Raw genomic sequence first — 22,742 nt, 5'->3', positions numbered from 1 at the left:
AATACAGTCAGGTTCTTATTTACACCTTGTCTTTTGGAATATAGTTTAGCAGTTTTGTTGTTTTATTATTTTCTCTTTCCATTGATCCACTTAAGTCAGATGTATCTGATTGAAACTAAAGATTTGCTGCTTTTAGCATAGCTCTTAATTTCCAGGCAGCACCTTCTTCCAGGAGCTCAAAATATTTGTTCATTAACTGTCTCCACCTGATGTGGTGGCTTAAGAATAGTTTAGGGCAAACTTGTCCAACTCATGCTCCGCAGGGCCACAGGAGCCACAGGATAGCTTTGAGTAGTGCAGCCCAGCGTAAATTTGTAAACTTTGTTAAAACAATATGGGATTTTTTTGTGTGTGCCATTTTTTTCTATCTCATCAACTATCATTAGTGTATTTTATATGTGGCGCAAGACAGTTCTTCCAATGTGGCCCAGGGAAGCCAAAAGATTGTACACCCCTAGTTTAAGTTTAGGATGTCAATATATAAAGGAACAAATTGTCCAAAAGAAAAATATTTAAAACTCAGGGCCCATGATAAGAACTAGATTTGAAAAATAAGACCAAACTATGTAGAATCTAACATTTGTTTCAGTTCAGCAAACATTTAAGTGTCTACTGCGGCTGTCTATGATGTGTTGTGCTAACTGCTGGGGCACACTTTTTTTTTTTTTTTTTTGAGACGGAGTCTTGCTCTTTCGCCCAGGCTGGAGTGCAGTGGCCGGATCTCAGCTCACTGCAAGCTCCGCCTCCCGGGTTCACGCCATTCTCCTGCCTCAGCCTCCCGAGTAGCTGGGACTACAGGCGCCCGCCACCACGCCCGGCTAGTTTTTTGTATTTTTTAGTAGAGACAGGGTTTCACCGTGTTAGCCAGGATGGTCTCGATCTCCTGACCTCATGATCCACCTGTCTCGGCCTCCCAAAGTGCTGGGATTACAGGCTTGAGCCACTGCGCCCGGCCTGGGGCACACTTGAAAGCACAACCCTATTCTTAAGGAATTCATGTTCTGGTTGGTGGCGGGCATGTCAGAGAATACTTAACCTCCTCCTTAAGGAGAGAAATGATTTAGTGAAAGTGGTATATTTAAGGTTTAATATGATGGTGGTATAAGAATTATGTTGAAAAATTAGAGAAAACTAGACACCAAGAGACCGGGGACTTGCTGGTAAAGGGGACATTTGTCTTAGCAATTTTTTTTTTTTTTGAGACGAGTCTTGCTCTGATCCCCAAACTACAGTGCAGTGGCACCATCTCAGCTCACTGCAACCTCCGTTTCCCAGGTTGAAGCAATTCTCCCTCAGCCTCCCGAGTAGCTGAGATTACAGATCACCGCCACCATGCCTGGCTAATTTTTGTGTTTTTAGTAGAGATTTCGCCATGTTGGCCAGGCTAGTCCCGAACTCCTGACCCCAAGTGATCTGCCTGCCTCAGCCTCCCAAAGTGTTGGGATTACAGGTGTAAGCTACTGCTCCCGGCCATGTATTAGTAAATTTAATTTATCATTTAAAAAGCCATCCATCACTGAACAAGATACTGTGCTTGGAAGGGATACATTTTAAGAGGTATAAAGTATACTCCTACCCTGTGAACTTATTTCTTGGGGTGATGATACCAATAAAAAGAGCTTACACCTGCCTGTGCATACCAACTTGAATTCCTAGAGCCTCCCAATAGAGGTTATAGTGTGTGGTATCTGAAGGGCTTGCTACAGAGACAGGCTCTACAGTTCACCCCTCATCACTGAAACAGAATCCTCAACCACAACATGTACTTGTGGTCTCCATTCTTTATTCTTTCATCCATTCAACAAATGTTTATTGAGCACTTGAAATATATCTGTCACTCTTTCAGGGGCTGGGAGTACAGTAGTCAAGAAAAGAGACAAAGTCCCTGCCTTCATGGAATTTACATTCAAATGTCAGTTATCAGGCTAACTGAGGCTAATAACATTTATCAGGCTAAATGAACTAATGTATAAGAAAATGCCTAGCACATTGCCTGTCACATAAGTATGATACAGTAATAGTTGCTCTATTTGAACTTGAAATTTGAATTAAGTATCTACTCTTGGCTAAATACTTTGTTGTGGTACCCTTTTGCCAGATGGAAGGTCAGGAGAAGATTAACCCATTTACAATTTTGTTTAAAAAGTTACACCAAAAAATTGTCTCCTGTTCAGTGTCAGTGTAGTTGAGATTATATGCTGTTTTAAATATAACCAGTTGTCTCTGCTAGACCACTTTTGCCATAAAAGATGCATTGAAGCAGATGCTGCTCTATACCATCAAAAGTGGTATGCTCTTGTCCTCCTTGGATGGCTTTTTTGGGCTCCCTGAATTCCTGAGAAGGCTCATTGTTGTCACTGACGATGCTTCACAGAAATCCTTTGTTTCATTACTTAGCGACTGACTGCTTTGGTGAAATCTATTCAATTCTTTTGTTAACTGTAACAGCAGTCAAAAATAATGTAAGGGAGGAGAAGGATAAATGAAATAAAGACTAATAAGCACATGCATGTAGACACATATGCACATCTTTTAGATAAATTTCTAAGTATTATCTGAAGTAACATTTGCCTTGTAAAACATGGGAAATAGCAGTGCTACATTCATTTCCTCATCAGTTTCATTCAGATACGACCTGTTACCCGTAGCATAAGAATGACTTTTCCCTGTTGGCCTCCCGTTGGCCTTACTATTACTTAGATGGGAGGATTAGCCTGATAATTACACATATAGAGCAAAACTCATCCTTTTTGTGCAAATTCTTTGCGGGAAGATTACCTTTTCTTATCTACCTCCTTTTCCTGAAAAACTACGGATAGGATGATGGGTGTATTTACTGTTGTTGTAAGCCAAAGTTTGATTTCACTTTCACTTGAAATAAACTCTGGCTTCTGTAGAAACCGGAAATTGTTGAAACTGGAGGAGTTGAGACCTTACATTTTACCTTCAGTTAAAAAAAAATGCTTTTCATTAAATTTGTGATTTGAATTTCGGATTGAGTAGATGATGTCATTTCTGCAACTTGGTGTGGTGTGCGTGTGTGCTTTTAAAGAACAAACGCTGTAGATATATGGAATTAGTTAAATGGCCTTTTCTGGTCCCTTTTTAGATGTGAAGCCCTCCAATATGCTAGTAAACACAAGAGGACAGGTCAAGCTGTGTGATTTTGGAGTTAGCACTCAGGTATGTCCCTTTTCCTCCCAGTGTACTCTTTTTCTCTGCAACAACCTCTTTATATTTTCATTCTGTTCTCTGGATTGAAAAATCACCTAGCTGCCAGACAAACAGAAACCCTGCATCTTTTCCTCAGCTGGGAGTGTGTTATTCATTTTTAATCTCTGAGCGAGTTTCCTTCATCAGAATATGATTGTTCATTGTTTAATGACAGTAAAAACTGCTGATATTGTAATTACTACTTACGAATAGCAAACTTCATTGATATGCAGCTTTGATATGAAAGCGTTTTGGCCAGACAAAAGGGAGGGCAGAGTGGGAGCTGTGCCTGGGGAACCCAACTGGCCCACAATAAAAATTAATATTGGGAGCAACAATGGTGGAGGGCCATTACAATGTGCAGCACAAATTTTAATTAATTTCCATTTTGGGCCTCCCCTGAGAAACCCAGTGATAGTGACCCGTGAGCGTGCTGTGATGTTGATTTGAATTGCAGCCACCTTTACTCTCAGCCAAACACGAAGACCAAAGCGAAGGTCATCGTTGTATTATGAGTTGTCAAAGTCTGTTATCCCTCCAGCGTATTTAGTGTTCGTTTCATTCTGGTAATGCATAGGGCTTCATTCACATCTTGAGCCATCTGACTAAAAATTGAGTGTGTTCAAATTCTGCTTTAAATTGACTTTTTATATCAGGCGGGTTTGGGGTACTAAAGCGATAAGCATCCTGCTTAAGTGAATTGTTTAAGGTTATCTGCTATAAACTATAATGCTGTGCTTGTTTAAATTGGAAATCACATTCAAAAGAAAAGAGAGATTTAATCATTTTTAATGCCTTTGTAGATAAATTTGTTCCCTTTTACATAATTTTTAGTTGATTTATACGAATGATGATTGTAGGTTAAATGAGGAATAATTGCCCATTTTATTTCCACATTATCTTTATATTGTTCTAACAGACTGTTTTGTCTCATAGCTGGTGAATTCTATAGCCAAGACGTATGTTGGAACAAATGCTTATATGGCGGTAAGTAAACTTATGCAAAAATAACATTTAAAACCAACATCTTTATCTTTATGTACTTGGTAATGTATAATTCTTGAATTAATTCCACAGCTTTAGCCTAGCATATCATAAATTATGAAGTCAATCTACTCATGGTCTGATTTTTAAATCTTTCTAAAAGACATTAGGGTTTTTACAGGAGCTATCAACTTATCTGACTTTATTGACTTAACTGGTTGGTTCAAGTGTGAAATCGCTGAGTTTTGAAGTTTAATCCTACAGAAAAATTGCACCTTGTAGCATACTGGCCACTTTTCCACATTTCTTATTTAATTAACCCTCAAATATACCCAAATGTCAGTCAATAAAATTGGTTGTTTTTTCTTGGAATATGAACATGCTTTGTCACCAGATCAAAATTAAATTACTGATGTAGCCAAATTATATTTATGGATCTCTGAATGTAAGGGTTTAGGGGGCAGTTCTCTATAGAACTTATACCTCTATATTTTGTTTAGTTGTTATTCATGCCTATTGTAAGATTATTTAGTTGCACTGAAATAAACTTACCAACAATGACAAGTAGAAGCATAAGTCTGTTTCAAAGACCAATGTAGACTTGGCTTTTGAGTAAGGGAAGTTATTTGTTTTCATAAATATACTTTAGTTTATGCGTTTTCATAGTCACCTTGAGAGTCAGAGGGAAAAAAAAATTAAACAGGAAACTTATCTAGTATTATTTTTGGAGCAAAGTTTTGTCTTCCTGTAACAACTGAAAGATAATTTTTTATAATGAAAGCTCTAAATTTATTTAGGTAGTCGCTTTCATCTCTAATAGTCTTCATTAATATATCATGAAATTAAATGATGTTAGTATGGATAAAATTGTGGGTCTTATTCTCAGTATTCTGTGTTTATATATTATCTTGATTAAAGATTTAGGGATGGAACCTTGTTCTAAACCTAATTCTAAACCTAAACCTTATTCCCAGAACAATACAAAACTTTGTTTTTTCATTCAGATACCAGAATAGCTCATTTTTTCTTGCATGGTTTTTAAAGAAAGTTCATACTTTCTTGTTTAAGTATAATAATAGGAAAAACAAAAAATTAACCTCTGAAGTCATCATATCTGTTTTTATAAAATGTAATCACTTTACTTCCTCTACCAAGTTAGATGAGATTGGTGAACCACCTTTATAGACTTACTGAATGCTAAGGTTTAAGTCTTTGAAAGATAATGAAACACTGTAATTTTTAAAAAGTGGGGGGACATGACTATAAATGAAACAATTGCTCAACTAACCAGCATGTTCTTAGTAGCTTTAAATTCCTCTGATAATTAAATTGCATTATATTTTAATGTACAAATCCAGATTACAGTTGTCTTTCCCAGGTGTACATTAAAGAAATTAGTTTTTTATTTTTGTTTATGGGTGAATGTGATGCATCCATCTGTTAACTGAAAATATGAGGATTAAAATTATGTAACGTTAGCTCAGATTGACAAAACTAAAATTGCTTTGCTTCTTAGGTGAGTGAATTCTAGTCGTCAGCTTTGTAGTTCAAGCTATAAAAAGCATAAGATAACTAGAAAAGGAGCAATGATAGCTGGAGAGTGAACGCTTTGCTCAGTTCAGTAGGAGGCTCTTATTGGCCAAGGCCAGGTACTTACCTACGTGGTGTGAGGTTAGAGATGGGGGGGAGGTGGAAATAACCTATATTATTATAGGACATGTATTAATCCCTACCTTTTATCTGTTGAGAGTCTCTTGAGAGAAAAGAGCTGAGCTTTTTTTTTTTTTTTTACCACAACTGGTTCTCGTTTTAGCTGGTATATTTTATAATTTTGAGTTCTACATGAGTCCTATGCCAAATATCCATGAACTACAGTTCTCAGGCCAAATTCAATTTACTGGAACAATGTACTAATCACTCTTCTAAGCTCTTACTGCCTATTTTTGTAAATAAAGTTTTATTGGAACATGTCCACACCCATTTGCTTGTATATTATGCATGGCCACTTTAGCACTGCAGTGGCAGAGTTGAGTAGTTGTGACAGTTACATCAGAAAGTATATGACTCATAACATGAAAAATATTTACTAGCTGACCCTTTACTGAAAAAGTTTGCCAGCCCCGATCTATGCCAGTGAAAGCTGTATCTGAAACTGAGCACCTTCAATAATCAACCAGCATTTACTGAGCATCTTCTGTGCTGTCAGTCAGGTACAGTGGAACCATTGTATAATCTAGATAAGACTTGGATGAAACAGGAAACATATTATATGTAGCAGCATTATGTGTAACATAATAAAGACTTAAGTTGTACCAAACATACATTTAGAAAATAAGACAGCCTGGGCACAATGGCTCATGCCTGTAATCCCAACACTTTGGGAGGCCAAGGCGAGTGGATCACCTGAGGTCAGGAGTTTGAGACCAGCCTGACCAACATGGAGAAACCCCGTCTCTACTAAAAATACAAAAAATTAGCTGGGTGTGGTGGTGCATGTCTGTAATCCCAGCTACTGGGGAGGCTGAGGCAGGAGAATCACTTGAACCTGGGAGGCGGAGGTTGTGGTGAGCTGAGGTCGCGCCATTGCACTCCAGCCGGGGCAACAAGAGTGAAACTCCGTCTCAAAAATAAAAAAGAAAAGAAAATGAGATGTACAGTGTACGAATTTGATGATTCAAACAGTATGTGAAAAGGGTGCTTGCACAAGAGAAAGATCACTGTGAATGGATGAGCAAAGACTCAGAAGGCATGGGGCAGGGTGAAGAAGTGGGGAAGAGGACAAATAAAAAATTGCAGGAATATGTAATTAGAAGTCACTTGATACCCTCATTTTACGTATTTCCCTCACTTTATATTCATGCATACTTCTGTACAGTGATAATAACATCAGTAATAATAATAGCTTACATTTAAGTAGCTTTATGTGCCAATCACTCTTCTTACATATATTAACTTTTAAATGCTCACGACACTATGACATAGGTACCTCACACAGTGCCAGACGAGTGAATAGTTCATGAAAGCTGCATTCCAAAAGTGTCTTGTTCACTAATATAAGCACAACATTTAACTTTTCATATTACGAATATATTTAACTTTTCATATTACTAATCTTGCTTGTGTTTCAAGGTATAGACAGGCCAAAATTACTTAAATACAGCCAGCTAGGCTACTCAAATATTAAAAAGAAAATATATCAGAATGAAATAGCCCTGCATATGTGAATAATCTCACTTTATTCTGTAATCGGAAGTATAAGATATAGGAAAGATAATTAGGACAAGGACAAGGAAGCTTTTGTAACATCATTAGTCGTTTAGAAAAACCAAGTATGGGCACATTAAGCAATGTGCTTATAGGAGACTTGAAAAGTCATCTTGATCCAACCTCCCCATTGACCAGTGAGGAGACTGACCTGGAAAAGTGAATTGTCATGCTCAAGGACATACTGTTTTTTTAGGGCCAGATAATTAATAGGTTCAATAGATACCTTCATCCGAAACATGAAAGATTTTCAACCACATTTTAAAAGGATTTTATCCATAAGGTTTATAAAAGGGGTCTAGAAGCTTGGAGCTTATATTAAATTAACCATTTTTCAGAAATTCCTTATTTATTTATTTTTTTCTTGAGATGGAGTCTTACTCTGTCCCCCAGGCTGGAGTGCAGTGGCATGATCGCAGCTCACCACAACCTCTGTCTCCTGGGTTGTCTCCTCAGCCTCCTGAGTAGCTGGGATTACAGGCGTGCAGCACCACGCCTGGCTAATTTTTGTATTTTTAGTAGAGATGGGGTTTCACCATGTTGGCCAGACTGGTCTCAAACTCCAGGCCTCAAGTGATCCACCCGCCTTGGCTTCCCAAAGTGCTGGGCTTACAGGTGTGAGTCACCACACTCGGCCCAGCAATTCTAATTACTAAAAATTTTATTATGTTTTTAAGATAGAAATTCCTAAAACTTTATTCAGTCTTTCTGGCTTACTATCATTTTAAAAATCAAATATAAAATTTGACACTATTGCTATCATTAACTGAAGTTTTAAAATGAAAAAATCTTACTCAGATACTTGGCCCTTGGGATCAGAAAGTCAATCTAAATAACCATTCCTATCTCCAGAATGTTTTTTTCTGCCCAAGCTATTCCAATTCTTGGAAATTGTCTTTACTTGGAATAAAACCCATACACATTGCATGATCCAACTCAGTGGCTATGCTTATGCGGTGGTAGTAATGGTAGTGGTGGTGACTGGAAGGATACTTCGAATAACACCCATACACATTGCATGACCCAACTCAATGGCTATGCTCATGCAGTGGTAGTAATGGTAGTGGTGGTGACTGGGAGGAGGCTAGCATTAACTGGGCATTCCCATGTGGTGTGTACTGAAGCACATTACAGGATTCATTCAGTCTTCACACAACCCCAGGAGGTGTACGTATTACTGCTATTATTTATTATTACTGTCTTCATTTTACAGATGAGGAAAACAAAGGTCAAAATATCTGTAACCCACGGTCTCAGAGTTGGCACATAGTAAAAGGCAATTTAATTAGGACATCAGCTTCTAGTTTCTGCTAATAGCAGACTAAGTTATTTAGATCAACTCTTCTGTTAAATGTGCTAGCTAAGTTTTTTTTTTTTTTTTTTTAAACCATCTCAAATGCACTGAAGAGCTGAAAAGACAGTGGGCTACTCCCAGCACAATTTTTGAATGAAATCCTACTACAGAGAGGAAAGTAGAATGGGATCCCCATCACTGCTTATTCCTGAGGGCATTTGCCTGAATTATAGTTAGGCAAGAGGGTCAGCAGCCAAGCTTCAGAGCCCACCTAAGTCAGAAGGTCTCAGAGAAGATCTTCTCTGTTCCCTGCTAGAAGCCTAAATGGGTAACCTCAGTGTAAGGGTAAACTAGATCTAAAACTGCTCCTCTTCCCCCAGTCCCAGGAAACTGAAGAGGAGGCATCTGGATCTAAGCAGAGAAGCAGAAGAAACAGGAAAAGTGGAACAAGCTGTGACTATAGCCTAGCCCTGGTATAGATTTGCACCCTGGGTATATGCATACATGTCCTAGGTTGGACAAGGCACTTCACACTGAGAAGTGGTTTGAGGTGGTCTCCACCTTAGGCCTCAGTGAACCTCTCCGAAGTTTTTCTTTCAACATGAAAAACTAGCAAGCAAAGAGAACCGGGCACACAAGACAGCAAAGCCACCTGAGAAAGATCAGCAGGAATAGCAGGCAGCAGAAACAGATGCATACAGACTTAAGATCACACATTTTTAAAGTGACATAGCAGATTTTTAAAGTTCTAAACAAAACTTCTAGATTAAAATTTAAAACTCACTGTATTTGACAACATATTGGACACAGCAGAAGAGAGAATTGGTGAACTGGAAGATAGATCTGAATTCAAGCAGTCTAACTTCAGAGTCCTGTTTAACCAGTGTTCTGTCTGCCTACACAAGGATCTTGCCAATGTTAAAAAAAAAAAAAAAAGAAAAAGGAAAAAAAATCCTTAACACTTGTGATACATATTCTAACTATACGCTAGCCTGAAGTTTTCATGCCTACTTTGTTAATTTTCTACGTAGTCTGAGTCTGAACAGAAATTCCTTTTTTGGAAGAGATAAGGGATATACCTTGGTATCGTCCTGCTTTTGACAAATCTTGTTGTAAACAGACAGTTCTGGAATTAGTTAACTAAATGTGAATTCTTGTCAAGGCTGAGTCACAGAGGGCATCTGGAGGGAGTATAGTGTGGGTGCCAGAAGGACTGCCCTTTAAGATCCTCTATAAATTCTACTTACTAGATCATCACTACTCTTTACTGGTCTTATTAAGAACAGGTCGGGTTTTTTTGTTTCATTTTGTTTGCTTGTCACTTAAACCTCACTGCAAAGATATTTTAGACAAGAGTCATGTTTTTCCTATTATTTAGCTTTTCACACTGATGACAGCTGTCATGTGAGAGAGTAACCTCAGTTTTAGCTTTTTAACTGCTAAATATCCATCACCGATATTCTGTCAACAACATGGTACCTGGTAGTTGGTTTTGTTTTGTTTTGTTTTTCAGGGGAGAGGACAGGGCAGGCCACCTTGGCTTCAAGTGTGAGAACAGCTTTGAATTGTGCAGCCTCGGGCCATCAAATCCTGGCTCCATAAATTCAGAATGTTTTGGTGCTCATCTTGTGTCTAAATCACTTCCAGGGGCCTGGGCACATTTTCCAGTCCCTGTCCACCTTAAGAGTTGTTTAGGATAGACACGTGGAGCTTGCTGTTGGCTTTTGCTGAACATTTTTGCTCAAACACTGCATCACAGCAGTAATCTTGTTTCATTAGCTTATTGAAAGAATAATTTCCCCAACAAGAGGTCATCAGATTCTGACCCTTAAAAGAGTTCTCTTATTTGCCATCTAGTATCTGTGAACATTATCACTTTTTCTATTTTTTCTTTTTAAATTTAATTTAATTTTTCTGTGCTTTATTATCGGCTTACAGTTTGCATTTGTTTTGATAGTTCAGTGGGCAAATGTAATGAGCGTGTTTAACCTCCTTGTTGATCCTGCCCAAATATTTTGTATGTGGGTTCCACTTTTGTGTGTGTGTGTGTTTTTTCTGTATTCTGGATGAAATGCTTGGTACCTGTCAATCAGTAGAATGAAGAAATGGAGAGAGGAAGGAAAAAAGGTCAGGGCAACATTTAGTTATTTCTTTAATAATTCTAGAGGATTTTAGGATTTTCATGTTTGTTAGAAGTTCTTGACAGACATGAATAGCAATGTATGAGGAAGTTATATTAGAACTCTCTAAGGAACTTGTTTGTTCATGCAGTAAACATGTATTACATCCCTTCAGTCAGCATGCGTTGACTGCATATCTGTTATGTGTCCAGCAGGGTACTAGGTATGTCTGCCTGGTACACTCTTTGCCTCTTAGGAAAAACGAACTAGAAAACAGATGATTTTATAACACAGTGTGATAAATAATAAGATATGAACAACATTTTAATGAAGTACAGAAGCAGGACTTTATAATTCTGCTGTAGGAGTAGAGAAAGGTTTCACCCTCAAACAGGATCTGTGTGAGACATGGTCATTAAGCAGAGAAGAGGAAAGCAGGGAGATCTGAAAGGTCATTGTCTCTCTAGGGAACATGGAAGTATTTAGTGACTGGAGCTAAGTGTACCAAAGAATCACCCAGAGAAATTATTTTTTTAAGTGAGGATCTCTAGCCCCATCCCCAGAGATTCTGATTCTGGAGGTTCATTTGTATTAATAGTAAGCACCTCAGGCAGTTCTGTGATGGCTGCTCCAAAGACTGCACATTGAGAAATACTGACCAACTCAAGGCGGTGCTTGGCTCTTCTGACTTCTAGTTGTGGGGTCATTTTGACTCACTGGAAAGAACTCTAATTTTGCAGTCAGACAAACTGGCTTTGAATCCTGGCTCCGCTCCTGGATTGTACATTTAATGCTAACCCATAGCTCTAGACTTGAACATGTCACTAACTAAGCCTCAGTTTTTTACATTTGTAAATTGAGGGCAATAATACTTTTGCAGAATCATTATGAAGTAGAAGACCCAAAGGACCTAGCCCAGTGTCTGATACTAGTGAGTGGTCATTAAATGATAACTATTACTATCCTTCTTGTATAGTGGATGCAGCACTCATAATGGTTAGTAAAGTAAACTAAACTTCTCTGTGCCTCATTTTCCTCATTTGTTAATTGGGGATGATAAAATAGTGCCAATGCTACATGGATGTTTGTGAATCTGAAATGAGATATGCATGAAAAACACTAAAACAAGGTCTAGTATACAGAAATTCTTTAATAAATGCACACATAATTTTGTTGTTGATGATAGTAATGATGGTGACAATAATGTTATTCCTGTAGCTGGCTAGCCAGTTCCGTATGAATACATCCTGGTATCTATTTAATTGGATATTGGGGTGTAAGTTATGATCTCAGCCTTGCCATGATTAGCCTGTAACCTTTAGCAATCATTCCACCTTTGTGAAACCTCAGTTTCTCTTATTCATTTGTTCATGTGTTCATTCCAAAGCCTTCTATGAAGTACTGTACTGAATGCCAAATCCTAGAGGGATAGATAGCTCAGGAAGCATCCACTCAGTATGAAATTATTCCTTTTGAAGTAGAGTGTTTATGTAGCCTTTTTTAGACCAGGTATTTGCTATATACATCTTGCGTGGAGGACCCAGAGTCCCAAATGGACCTTTCAAACTGTTCCTTGGTTCATATACAAAGAAACTCTGATCAGTGGAATGAAATGTTGAACAGTAGATGAATCTGGGTAAAGGAAATAGGAATGTGCTTTGCTCTCATCTCGTTTTTTCAAGTTTCCTGTAAGTTTAAAGTTATTTCCAAATAAAAAATTAAAAGAAACCCTACTGTTCCAGACCCATGTATCAAAATGCAAATAAGTAGTAATATCATATAATGTTGTATAATTTGTTACTCCACAATGAGGATCACTGGGTTTGGAGGGAGAGGATCTGGATTCAAATCTCAGCTCATTCACTACTTAGGACCTTGCCTAAATTACCTCACTACTCTGAGCCTCCATTTTCTTCATTTGTGAAATGGCTTCCAAAGTCTTCCTCAGAGGGACTTGGAGAGGATTCAATAAGAATATATCTATATATAATTTCTATAGATTTTATACTATATACACAAATACTTATATACACACATGTAAAATTGTTTTGTCATCCGTAAAATGCTATGCAGATGTTGGTGGCTCTGAGCTCATTTTGGTGTATGTGTTTTCCTGAGTAGCATCCATCAACTTACAAGCTCCCTTCTGATTCCTTGCAGCCTGAAAGGATTTCAGGGGAGCAGTATGGAATTCATTCTGATGTCTGGAGCTTAGGAATCTCTTTTATGGAGGTATGTTGTTTGCACATAGATGCTTCCTTGCATATCTGTACTAATATATTCAATCAGGAAAAGTGAAGATTTTGAAAGAATAAGCTAAAATATAGATGTACACACAGAGTTTGACCATAAAGTCTTTGATTCCTTGTGTGGCTTGTGAACTGACTCTGGAGGTTATTTTAAAGCACTATTTATTACAGATCACCTGTGTAAGACCTGCCTGGAGTCCTTGTTAAAAATACAGATTCTTGGCCGGGCGCGGTGGCTCAAGCCTGTAATCCCAGCACTTTGGGAGGCCGAGACGGGCGGATCATGAGGTCAGGAGATCGAGACCATCCTGGCTAACACGGTGAAACCCCGTCTCTACTAAAAAAAATACAAAAAACTAGCCGGGCGAGGTGGCGGGCGCCTGTAGTCCCAGCTACTCGGGAGGCTGAGGCAGGAGAATGGCGGAAACCCGGGAGGCGGAGCTTGCAGTGAGCTGAGATCCGGCCACTGCACTCCAGCCTGGGCAACAGAGCGAGACTCCATCTCAAAAAAAAAAAAAAAACAGATTCTTCAACCCCATTCAAGACCAATTAAATCCAAACCTCTAAGAATCTGCATGGTTAATCTGTTCCCTGGGTGATTTTTATACACACTAAATCTGGAGAACCTGTGTTCTAAAAGAGGGATTCCAGAAAAATTCGGTGTCCTGTTGGAATGCATATGTAACTTCCAAAGGTGATTAGTTTAAAAGGTACAGCCCTACTCATTTAGATATGTAAGTTATATATGTTTGTTTTAAAAGAAAAAAAAATCACCTCATTCCAGTATAGTCATATCAGATCTGTATGTGGGTTAAGGGGTGGTATGATATGATGGACAGGGAGAGAGAAAGAGGATGTATGTATTTAGGACAATTGCAATATCTACTCTTTATAGCTGTATTTAGAATGGACTTTATGTTAGTGTTCTAGATGTAGCTCCATTAGAACTCTATGCTATGATTTTTTAATAAAATGACCATTGATCTACAAGAAAATGCATATAACTTAAAAGGACATGTGGATCAGTTTGAATTATGGTGGTATAGAACCTGTGTACTGACCAGTGCTTCAAAAATTCTCATTTAAATTGATTCAGATAAAGAAGGACTCTTCTTTTCTTTTATTATACTTTATGTTCTAGGGTACATGTGCACAACATGCAGGTTTGTTACATATGTATACATGTGCCGTGTTGGTGTGCTGCACCCATTAACTCGTCATTTACATTAGGTGTATCCCCTAATGCTATCCCTCTCCCCTCCCCCAACCCCACAACAGGCCGCGGTGTGTGATGTTCCCCATCCTGTGTCCAGGTGTTCTCATTGTTCAATTCCTACCTATGAATGAGAACATGCAGTGTTTGGTTTCCTGTTCTTGTGATAGTTTGCTGAGAATGATGGTTTCCAGCTGCATCCATGTCCCTACCAAGGACATGAACTCATCCTTTTTTATGGCTGCATAATATTCCATGGTGTATATGTGCCACATTTTCTTAATCCAGTCTATCATTGATGGACATTTGGGTTGGTTCCAAGTCTTTGCTATTGTGAATAGTGCCACAATAAACATATATGTGCATGTGTCTTTAAAGCAGCATCATTTATAATCCTTTGGGTATATACCCAGTAATGGGATGGCTGGGTCAAATGATATTTCTAGTTCTAGATCCTTGAGGAATCACCACACTGTTTTTCCACAATGGTTGAACTAGTTTACAGTCCCACCAACAGTGTAAAAGTGTTCCTGTTTCTCCACATCCTCTCCAGCACCTGTTGTTTCCTGACTTTTTAATGATCACCATTCTAACTGGTGTGAGATGGTATCTCATTGTGCTTTTGATTTGCATTTCTCTGATGGCTAGTGATGATGAGCATTTTTTCATGTGTCTGTTGGCTGCACAAATGTCTTCTTTTGAGAAGTGTCTGTTCATATCCTTTGCCCACTTTTTGATGGGATTGTTTGTTTTTTTTCCTTGTAAATTTGTTTGAGTTCTTTGTAGGTTGTGGATATTAGCCCTTTGTCAGATGGGTAGATTGCAAAAATTTTCTCCCATTCTGTAGGTTGCCTGTTCACTCTGATGGTAGTTTCTTTTGCTGTGCAAAAGCTCTTTAGTTAATTAGATCCCATTTGTTAATTTTGGCTTTTGTTACCATTGATTGCTTTTGGTGTTTTAGACATGAAGTCCTTGCCCATGCCTATGTCCTGAATGGTATTGCATAGGTTTTCTTCTAGGGTTTTTATGGTTTTAGGTGTAACATTTAGGTCTCTAATCCATCTTGAATTAATTTTTGTATAAGGTGTAAGGAAGGGATCTAGTTTCAGCTTTCTACTTATGGCTAGCCAGTTTTCCCAGCCCCATTTATTAAATAGGGAATCTTTTCCCCGTTTCTTGTTTTTGTCAGGTTTGTCAAAGATCAGATGGTTGTACATGTGTGGTATTATTTCTGAGGGCTCTGTTCTGTTCCATTGGTCTATATCTCTGTTTTGGTACCAGTACCATGCTGTTTTGGTTACTGTAGCCTTGTAGTATAGTTTGAAGTCAGGTAGCGTTGATGCCTCCAGCTTTGTTCTTTTGGCTTAGGATTGTCTTGGCAATGCAGGGTCTTTTTTGGTTCCATATGAACTTTAAAGCAGTTTTTTTCCAATTCTGTGAAGAAAGTCATTGGTAGATTAATGGGGATGGCATTGAATCTATAAATTACTTTGGGCAGTACGGCCATTTTCACGATATTGATTCTTCCTATCCATGAGCATGGAACGTTCTTCCATTTGTTTGTGTCCTCTTTTATTTCATTGAGCAGTGGTTTGTAGTTCTCCTTGAAGAGGTCCTTCACATCCCTTGTAAGTTAGATTCCTAGGTATTTTATTCTCTTTGAAGCAATTGTGAATGGGAGTTCACGCATGATTTGGCTCTGTTTGTCTGTTATTGATGTATAAGAATGCTTGTGATTTTTGCACATTGATTTTGTATCCTGAGACTTTGCTGAAGTTGCTTATCAGCTTAGGGAGATTTTGGGCTGAGATGATGGGGTTTTCTAAATATACAATCATGTCATCTGCAAACAGGGACAATTTGACTTCCTCTTTTTCTAATTGAATATCCTTTATTTCTTTCTCTTACCTGATTGCCCTAGCCAAAACTTCCAACACTATGTTGAATAGGAGTGGTGAGAGAGGGCATCCCTGTCTTGTGCCAGTTTTCAAGGGGAATGCTTCCAGTTTTTGCCCATTCAGTATGATATTGGCTGTGGGTTTGTCATAAATAGCTCTTATTATTTTGAGATATGTTCCATCAATACCGAATTTATTGGGAGTTTTTAGCATGAAGGGCTGTTGAATTTTGTCAAAGGCCTTTTCTGCATCTGTTGAGATAATCGTGGTTTTTGTCTTTGGTTCTGTTTATATGGTGGATTACGTTTATTGATTTGCGTATATTAAACCAGCCATGCATCCCAGGGATGAAGCCCACTTGATCATGGTGGATAAGCTTTTTGATGTGCTGCTGGATTCGGTTTACCAGTATTTTATTGAGGATTTTTGCATCAGTGTTCTTCAGGGATATTGGTCTAAAATTCTCTTTTTTTGTTGTGTCTCTGCCAGGCTTTGGTATCAGGAAGATGTTGGCCTCAAAATGAGTTAGGGAGGATTCCCTCTTTTTCTATTGATTGGAATAGTTTCAGAAGGAATGGTACCAGCTCCTTCTTGTACCTCTGGTAGAGTTCGGCTGTGAATCCATCTGGTCCTGGACTTTTCTTGGTTGGTAGGCTATTAATTATTGCCTCAATTTCAGTCCCTGGTATTGGTCTATTTGGGGATTCAACTTCTTCCTGGTTTAGTCTTGGGAGAGTGTATGTGTCCAAGAATTTATCCATTTCTTCTAGGTTTTTTAGTTTATTTGCATAGGGGTGTTTATAGTATTCTCTGATGGTAGTTTGTATTTCTGTGGAGTCGGTAGTAATATCCCCTTTATCATTTTTTATTGCATCTATTTGATTCTTCTCTCTTTTCTTCTTTACAAGTCTTGCTAGCGGTCTATCAATTTTGTTGATCTTTTCAAAAAACCAACTCCTGGATTCGCTGATTTTTTTGAAGGGTTTTTTGTGTCTCTATCTCCTTCAGTTCTTCTTTGATCTTAGTTATTTCTTGCCTTCTGCTAGCTTTTGAATGTGTTTGCTCTTGCTTCTCTAGTTCTTTTAATTATGATGTTAGGGTGTCGATTTTAGATCTTTTCAGCTTTCTCTTGTGGGCATTTGGTGCTATAAATTTCCCTCTATGCACTGCTTTAAATGTATCCCAGAGATTCTGGTATGTTGTATCTTTGTTCTCATTGGTTTCAAAGAACATCTTTATTTCTGCCTTCATTTCGTTATGTACCCAGTAGTTATTCAGGAGCAGGTTGTTTAGTTTCCATGTAGTTGAGCGGTTTTGAGTGAGTTTCTTAATCCTGAGTTCTAGTTTGATTGCACTGTGGTCTGAGAGACAGTTTGTTATAATTTCTGTTCTTTTACATTTGCTGAGGAGTGCTTTACTTCCAACTGTGTGGTCAATTTTGGAATAAGTGCAATGTAGTACTGAGAAGAATGTATATTCTGTTGATTTGGGGTAGAGTCTTTTTTTTTCTTAGTAGAGATAGGGTCTTGCCATATTGCCCAGGCTGGTCTTGAACTCTTGGGCTCAAGTTCTTCCTGCCTTGATTTCCCAAAGTGCTGGGATTACAGGCGGGAACCACTGTGCCCAGCCAGGACTTTTTCTAATAGAAAAGTAGAAAGGACTCTTTAAATAATATCATAGATAGAGTTGCAATCATGATTTTATAACCTTTTTTTTTTTAGTCAAATACTTTTTCTGTGAGTTTTGTAATGCATGAATGCAATTGTATTTGTAAGGAAATAATCTTCAAACTCAATTCACCTGCACAGTAGAAAGAAAGCAAAAATAAAGTGTGGAACGTTTATTAAATCATATTCTTCTGCTTCTTTTTAAAAGGGAATCTAAGAGGAAATACAATATGTATGCATCCGCTGAGAAGTTAGCGATAATGGTGGTCAGATCTCAGAGCTGAGTCTCCCAACAGAATCCTCAAGGGCTTATTCTATTATCCTGTTTTAGGGAAAACTAGTGTTTTTGATTTGTGGAACTCAGGATTGCTGTTATACAATTTCCTTTTGCATATTTTAAATTGTTATCATTTATTTTATAAATGACTGGATATAGTGTAAGACAGTTGAGAAGTGACATGGTGTAGAGATAAAAATCCTAGATTGGGAATGAAAGACCTGGGTTACAGTTCCAGATTTGCTACTAGTTTTTTAGGTGACCCTATGGAAGCCACTGTTCTTCACTGGGCCTCAGTTTCTTTATTTGTAAAATATTGATCTCTAAGCCCCTTTCCAGACTAACATTCTATGACTGTGCTACTGCTCATTGTGTTGTTTTCTTTCCTTAGCTTTCACACACCAACTCTAGAGTTGTGTGACTGAGACAGTGATAAAATGGCATAAAATGCAGAGGCATGGCACTACTATAAGAGCACACAACTATTAGATTTAAGATTTAAAGCACATATAAATGTTCACCATTCATCCTTTCTACATTCATTTATGCATTCATGTGTTGAGCTCCTGCTGTGCCTGCTGTATAAGCAGTGGGGATAGAATAAGGAAAAGACACTGAAGTCTTGCCTGTCATAGAGTACCATTTGGGGAGAGCTGGGGCATGAGGGAAAGGACAGAAAACAAAGGGATAACTATGTAGTTTGTCAGGTGGGAATAAGTCCTATGGAGAAAAAGAAAGCAGACTAGGCCGGGCTCAGTGGCTCACACCTGTAATCCCAACACTTTGGGAGGCTGAGGTGGGTAGATCACCTGAAGTCAGGAGTTTGAGACCAGCCTGACCAACATGGAGAAACTCTGTCTCTACTAAAAATACAAAAAATTAGCTGGGCATGGTGGTGCATGCCTGTAATCCCATCTACTCGGGAGGCTGAGGCAGGAGAATCACTTGAACCCGGGAGGCGGAGGTTGCAGTGAGCCGAGATCACGTCATTGTGCTCCAGCCTGGGCAACAAGAGCGAAACTCCATCTCAAAAAAAAAGAAAAGAAAAGAAAGCAGACTAGTCCTCTCTGGTAAAGTACCACTTGAGCAGATACTTGAATGCTATGAGAGAAGGGAGCCACCTGATAGCAAACTCAAAGGCACCAAGATAGAGTACACTCTCAGCATTTTTAAGGAAGGGAGAGACAAGTGTGACTTGAGTGGAGTTAGCAAGGGAAAAATAGGAAAAAATAAATTTAGAGAGGTAGCCAGGGGCCAGGGCAAATATATCCTTGTGGGTCATGCTAAGGACTTTATGTATTACTCTTAGAAGAAATGATCTGACTTAAATTTTCACAGTATCATTGAGTGCTCTGTGGAGCATGACTATAGAGAGGCAGGTGTGGAAACAGGGAGATCAGTTTAAGTAGGTAGGAAGACGGGTGCTCAATAAATATATTTATGTTGCATATTGAAATATGTGTCTGTCTGCCAGTATTTTGCTGGGTACTGTGGTGCAAAGATTAATAAAAAGAGACTTTTTGTAGTGTAAGGAAGGAGATTGCCATTGATATATTTGGGTTTTGTTGATGATATTCATTTATCCTGGAGATAAACTATTGAATATTCTCTGGAAGACTGAAAAAAACAGACTCATTGAATTTTCAGGATCGAAGAGGATTAGGTACAGAGAACTGTGTGAAAAAGTGTCAGCATTGAGGGTGGGACACCTGAATGCCGGAAGGACTGTGTTGGCTCATGTGGTACAGAGCAGATAACCAGATGGTCAGAAGTGAGGGCCAGGAAGAGCTAGGCCTTTTGATGCTCCTTGTAGTTTAAAATGGATGGTAAGGAGCCAGGTGTTACAGCAGGAGGAAGAGATGTTGTTGGAGGTTGTAAAGAGAAATCAGATTATGAACATCAGAGAGAGTTGTTGAGCACCTCTGTACATGATGCTTAACTAAATGCCTTCAGAAGGAACTATGGGATTATAGCCCCTGACCTCTAGGGGCTTATTACCCCCATACAACATGGTACTGACACAAGTAATAGACCAGTAAGTCATTAGAGAATAGTGTAAGGCCCCTGGCGTGTTTTTTATACCTAATCTATTTGGGGTCCAAGATAAGGAAAAACGTGATAGGGAAGAGAAGTAGGAGGTTTTGAGTCCATACATGAGAAATTGTGGGGATTCAGTAGTGAAGATTACAAGAGAAACCCAAGATTCTTGTTTTTTCTTTTTGAGACGGAGTCTTGCTCTGTCACCCAGGCTGGAATGCAGTGGCACAGTCTCGGCTCACTGCAACCTTCACCTCCCAGGTTCAAGCGATTCTCCTGCCCACAGCCTCCCAAGTAGCTGGGACTACAAGTGCGTGCCACCACGCTCAGATAATTTTTTCTATTTTTAGTACAGACGGGGTTTCACCATGTTAGCCAGGATGGTCTCGATCTCCTGACCTTGTGATCCACCCGTCTCGGCCTCCCAAAGTGCTGGGATTACAGGCGTGAGCCACCATGTCTGGCCAGTTCTTGTTTTTCTTTAAGGGCCAATATGATGAGAACATTACCTGAAGGGATTAGGAAGTTTGTGCAAAAGAAGTACTTGAAGGCCAAGATTCTTCTTTGTTTTTACCATAGTATGCTAGGAATAGATGTAGCAAATCCAATTTAAAATCACTATAGACAGAAGTATGAATCTCAATAGCATTTTAGAATCTGAGGAACAAACTGCATTCTGTAACATAGTCAACACTTTCTAAGAATTGCTCCTCTTCTGTTTTTTTAGAAACAAAATTCTCTTTCTAGTAGAAACTTTCCTTTCTTCAATAATTCTTACTTAAGTACTTGCCCTGTGCCAGGCCCTGGAGAGTGGGACACACAGAGCTGAGGAGAGCCCACCTCTGGTAGGAAAGAAAGATACCTAAAGCCCAGAATAGTGTGATGAGTCTTCAGTAGAAATGTTTATGAAGGACTCTGAGCCACAAGAGGAAGGGGCTGGGGTTTCACACAAAGGAGTTGACATGTAAGGGAGATTGGTCTTGAACAGAGTTTGCCACTAGGAGAAAGAGGGGAAAGATAGAGGATCCCTTCCCCATTTCCCAGCACACTCTAAGGTATGGATCCTTGTAAACACTTAAGGAGAGATCAAATGTCAAAGTATGCAAGGTCTCCCCTAGTGTAGTTTCACTACCTGTTTGTGTGCATGCCTTCTTCAAAGTGTTTTAAGTTAACCAGTTTATTCTCCTAGGGTACCTGTGGTAAAGAAAAAAAAATGATAAAAATATGGGAAACCGAGCAAAGGAATTTCCCTGAAATTACACAGGAATCAAATACAGGCCAGGCCTAGTGGCTCGTTCCTATAATCCCAGCACTTGGAGAGGCTGAGGCAGGAGGATTACTTGATGCCAGGAGTTCAACACTAGTCTGGGCAACATAGCAAGACCCCATCTCTAAAAAAAACAATTTTTTTTTTTCATTTAGCAGGGAATGGTGATGTGTGCCTGTAGTCCTTGCTGCGTGGCAGGCTGAGGCAGGAAGATTGCTAGAGCCTAGGAGTTTGAAGCTGCAGTGGGCTATGATTGTACCACCACACTCCAGCCTAGCCAACAGAGCAAGATGCTGTCTTTAAAAAAAAAAAAAAAAAAAGGGCTGGGCGCGGTGGCTCAAGCCTGTAATCCCAGCACTTTGGAGGCTGAGACGGGCGGATCACGAGGTCAGAAGATCGAGACCATCCTGGCTAACACGGTGAAGCCCCATCTCTACTAAAAAATACAAAAAACTAGCCGGACGAGGTGGCGGGCGCCTGTAGTCCCAGCTACTCGTGAGGCTGAGGCAGGAGAATGGCGTAAACCCGGGAGGCGGAGCTTGCAGTGAGCTGAGATCGCGCCACTGCACTCCAGCCTGGGCAACAGAGCGAGACTCCGTCTCAAAAAAAAAAAGAATCAGAGACAAAATGGGCGTGAGAGTTTTCTATCTCTTCTATGTTTCCCTAGCACCCTTTCCCCCAGTTCCATAAACCCTCATCTCTGAGGTTTGGTGATGCCAGAAGCAGAAAGTTCAATCTATAGCTGTCAGACTTGAGGGCTGCCCCCTGCCTCCCACTTTTTTTTTTCTAGAGACGTGCTCTTGCTATGTTGCCCAGTGTTGCCTCAAATTCCTGGAGTCAAGTAATCCTCCTGCCTCAGCCTCTTGAGTAGCTAGGACTGTAGGTGCACCACTGCACCTGGCTGAATGCCTTCATAGTTTTAAACCCCTGAAATGACAGGGTTCCTCTTTGCCTGCCTTCTTCCTACTGCCCGTTGCCTTGTTAATATGCTGTCACAGCCCCCATGGGGAGTCATAACAAGGCCTCTTGCCACACTCTTTCATAAAAGATGATGCTACATGCCGCTAACATGTGCCATTAAAAAAAAAAAAAAAACTCACAGGTACATTTATGCCTTAAGCAAAGAAACTTTAATATCAGACTATCTTTTATCCAGGGACAGAACTGCTTCTCTCTCCTTTCAGTAGAGCATCTCTCTTTTGGGGGGATAAAGGTCATCTCTTCCAGGTTTTTGTCACCTGCATGTAATATTTGGAGTT

General features: G+C 39.3%; 1 protein-coding gene across 20 annotated transcripts in view; it reads left to right on the top strand.

The window, feature by feature from the left end:
- The window catches only part of MAP2K5 (mitogen-activated protein kinase kinase 5), a 268,342-nt gene that overhangs the window by 145,908 nt on the left and 99,692 nt on the right, over positions 1-22,742 (top strand). For 14 of the 20 annotated variants that reach the window (XM_033189631.1, XM_033189620.1, XM_033189629.1 and 11 more), the window contains 3 exons: positions 3,110-3,183; positions 4,150-4,200; positions 13,036-13,107. In XM_033189631.1, the coding sequence (XP_033045522.1) occupies positions 3,110-3,183; positions 4,150-4,200; positions 13,036-13,107 (197 nt within the window). The remainder of the gene's footprint in view (positions 1-3,109; positions 3,184-4,149; positions 4,201-13,035; positions 13,108-22,742) is intronic. The other 6 variants (XM_033189635.1, XM_033189627.1, XM_033189632.1 and 3 more) reach the window with 1 other exon arrangement.

The sequence above is a fragment of the Trachypithecus francoisi genome, unplaced genomic scaffold (genome assembly GCF_009764315.1).
Source record: "Trachypithecus francoisi isolate TF-2019V2 unplaced genomic scaffold, Tfra_2.0 Lachesis_group3, whole genome shotgun sequence".
Lineage (NCBI taxonomy): Eukaryota > Metazoa > Chordata > Mammalia > Primates > Cercopithecidae > Trachypithecus > Trachypithecus francoisi.
Note: the sequence above shows the minus strand (reverse complement) of the source record. Positions and strands in the feature narration are given on the sequence as shown.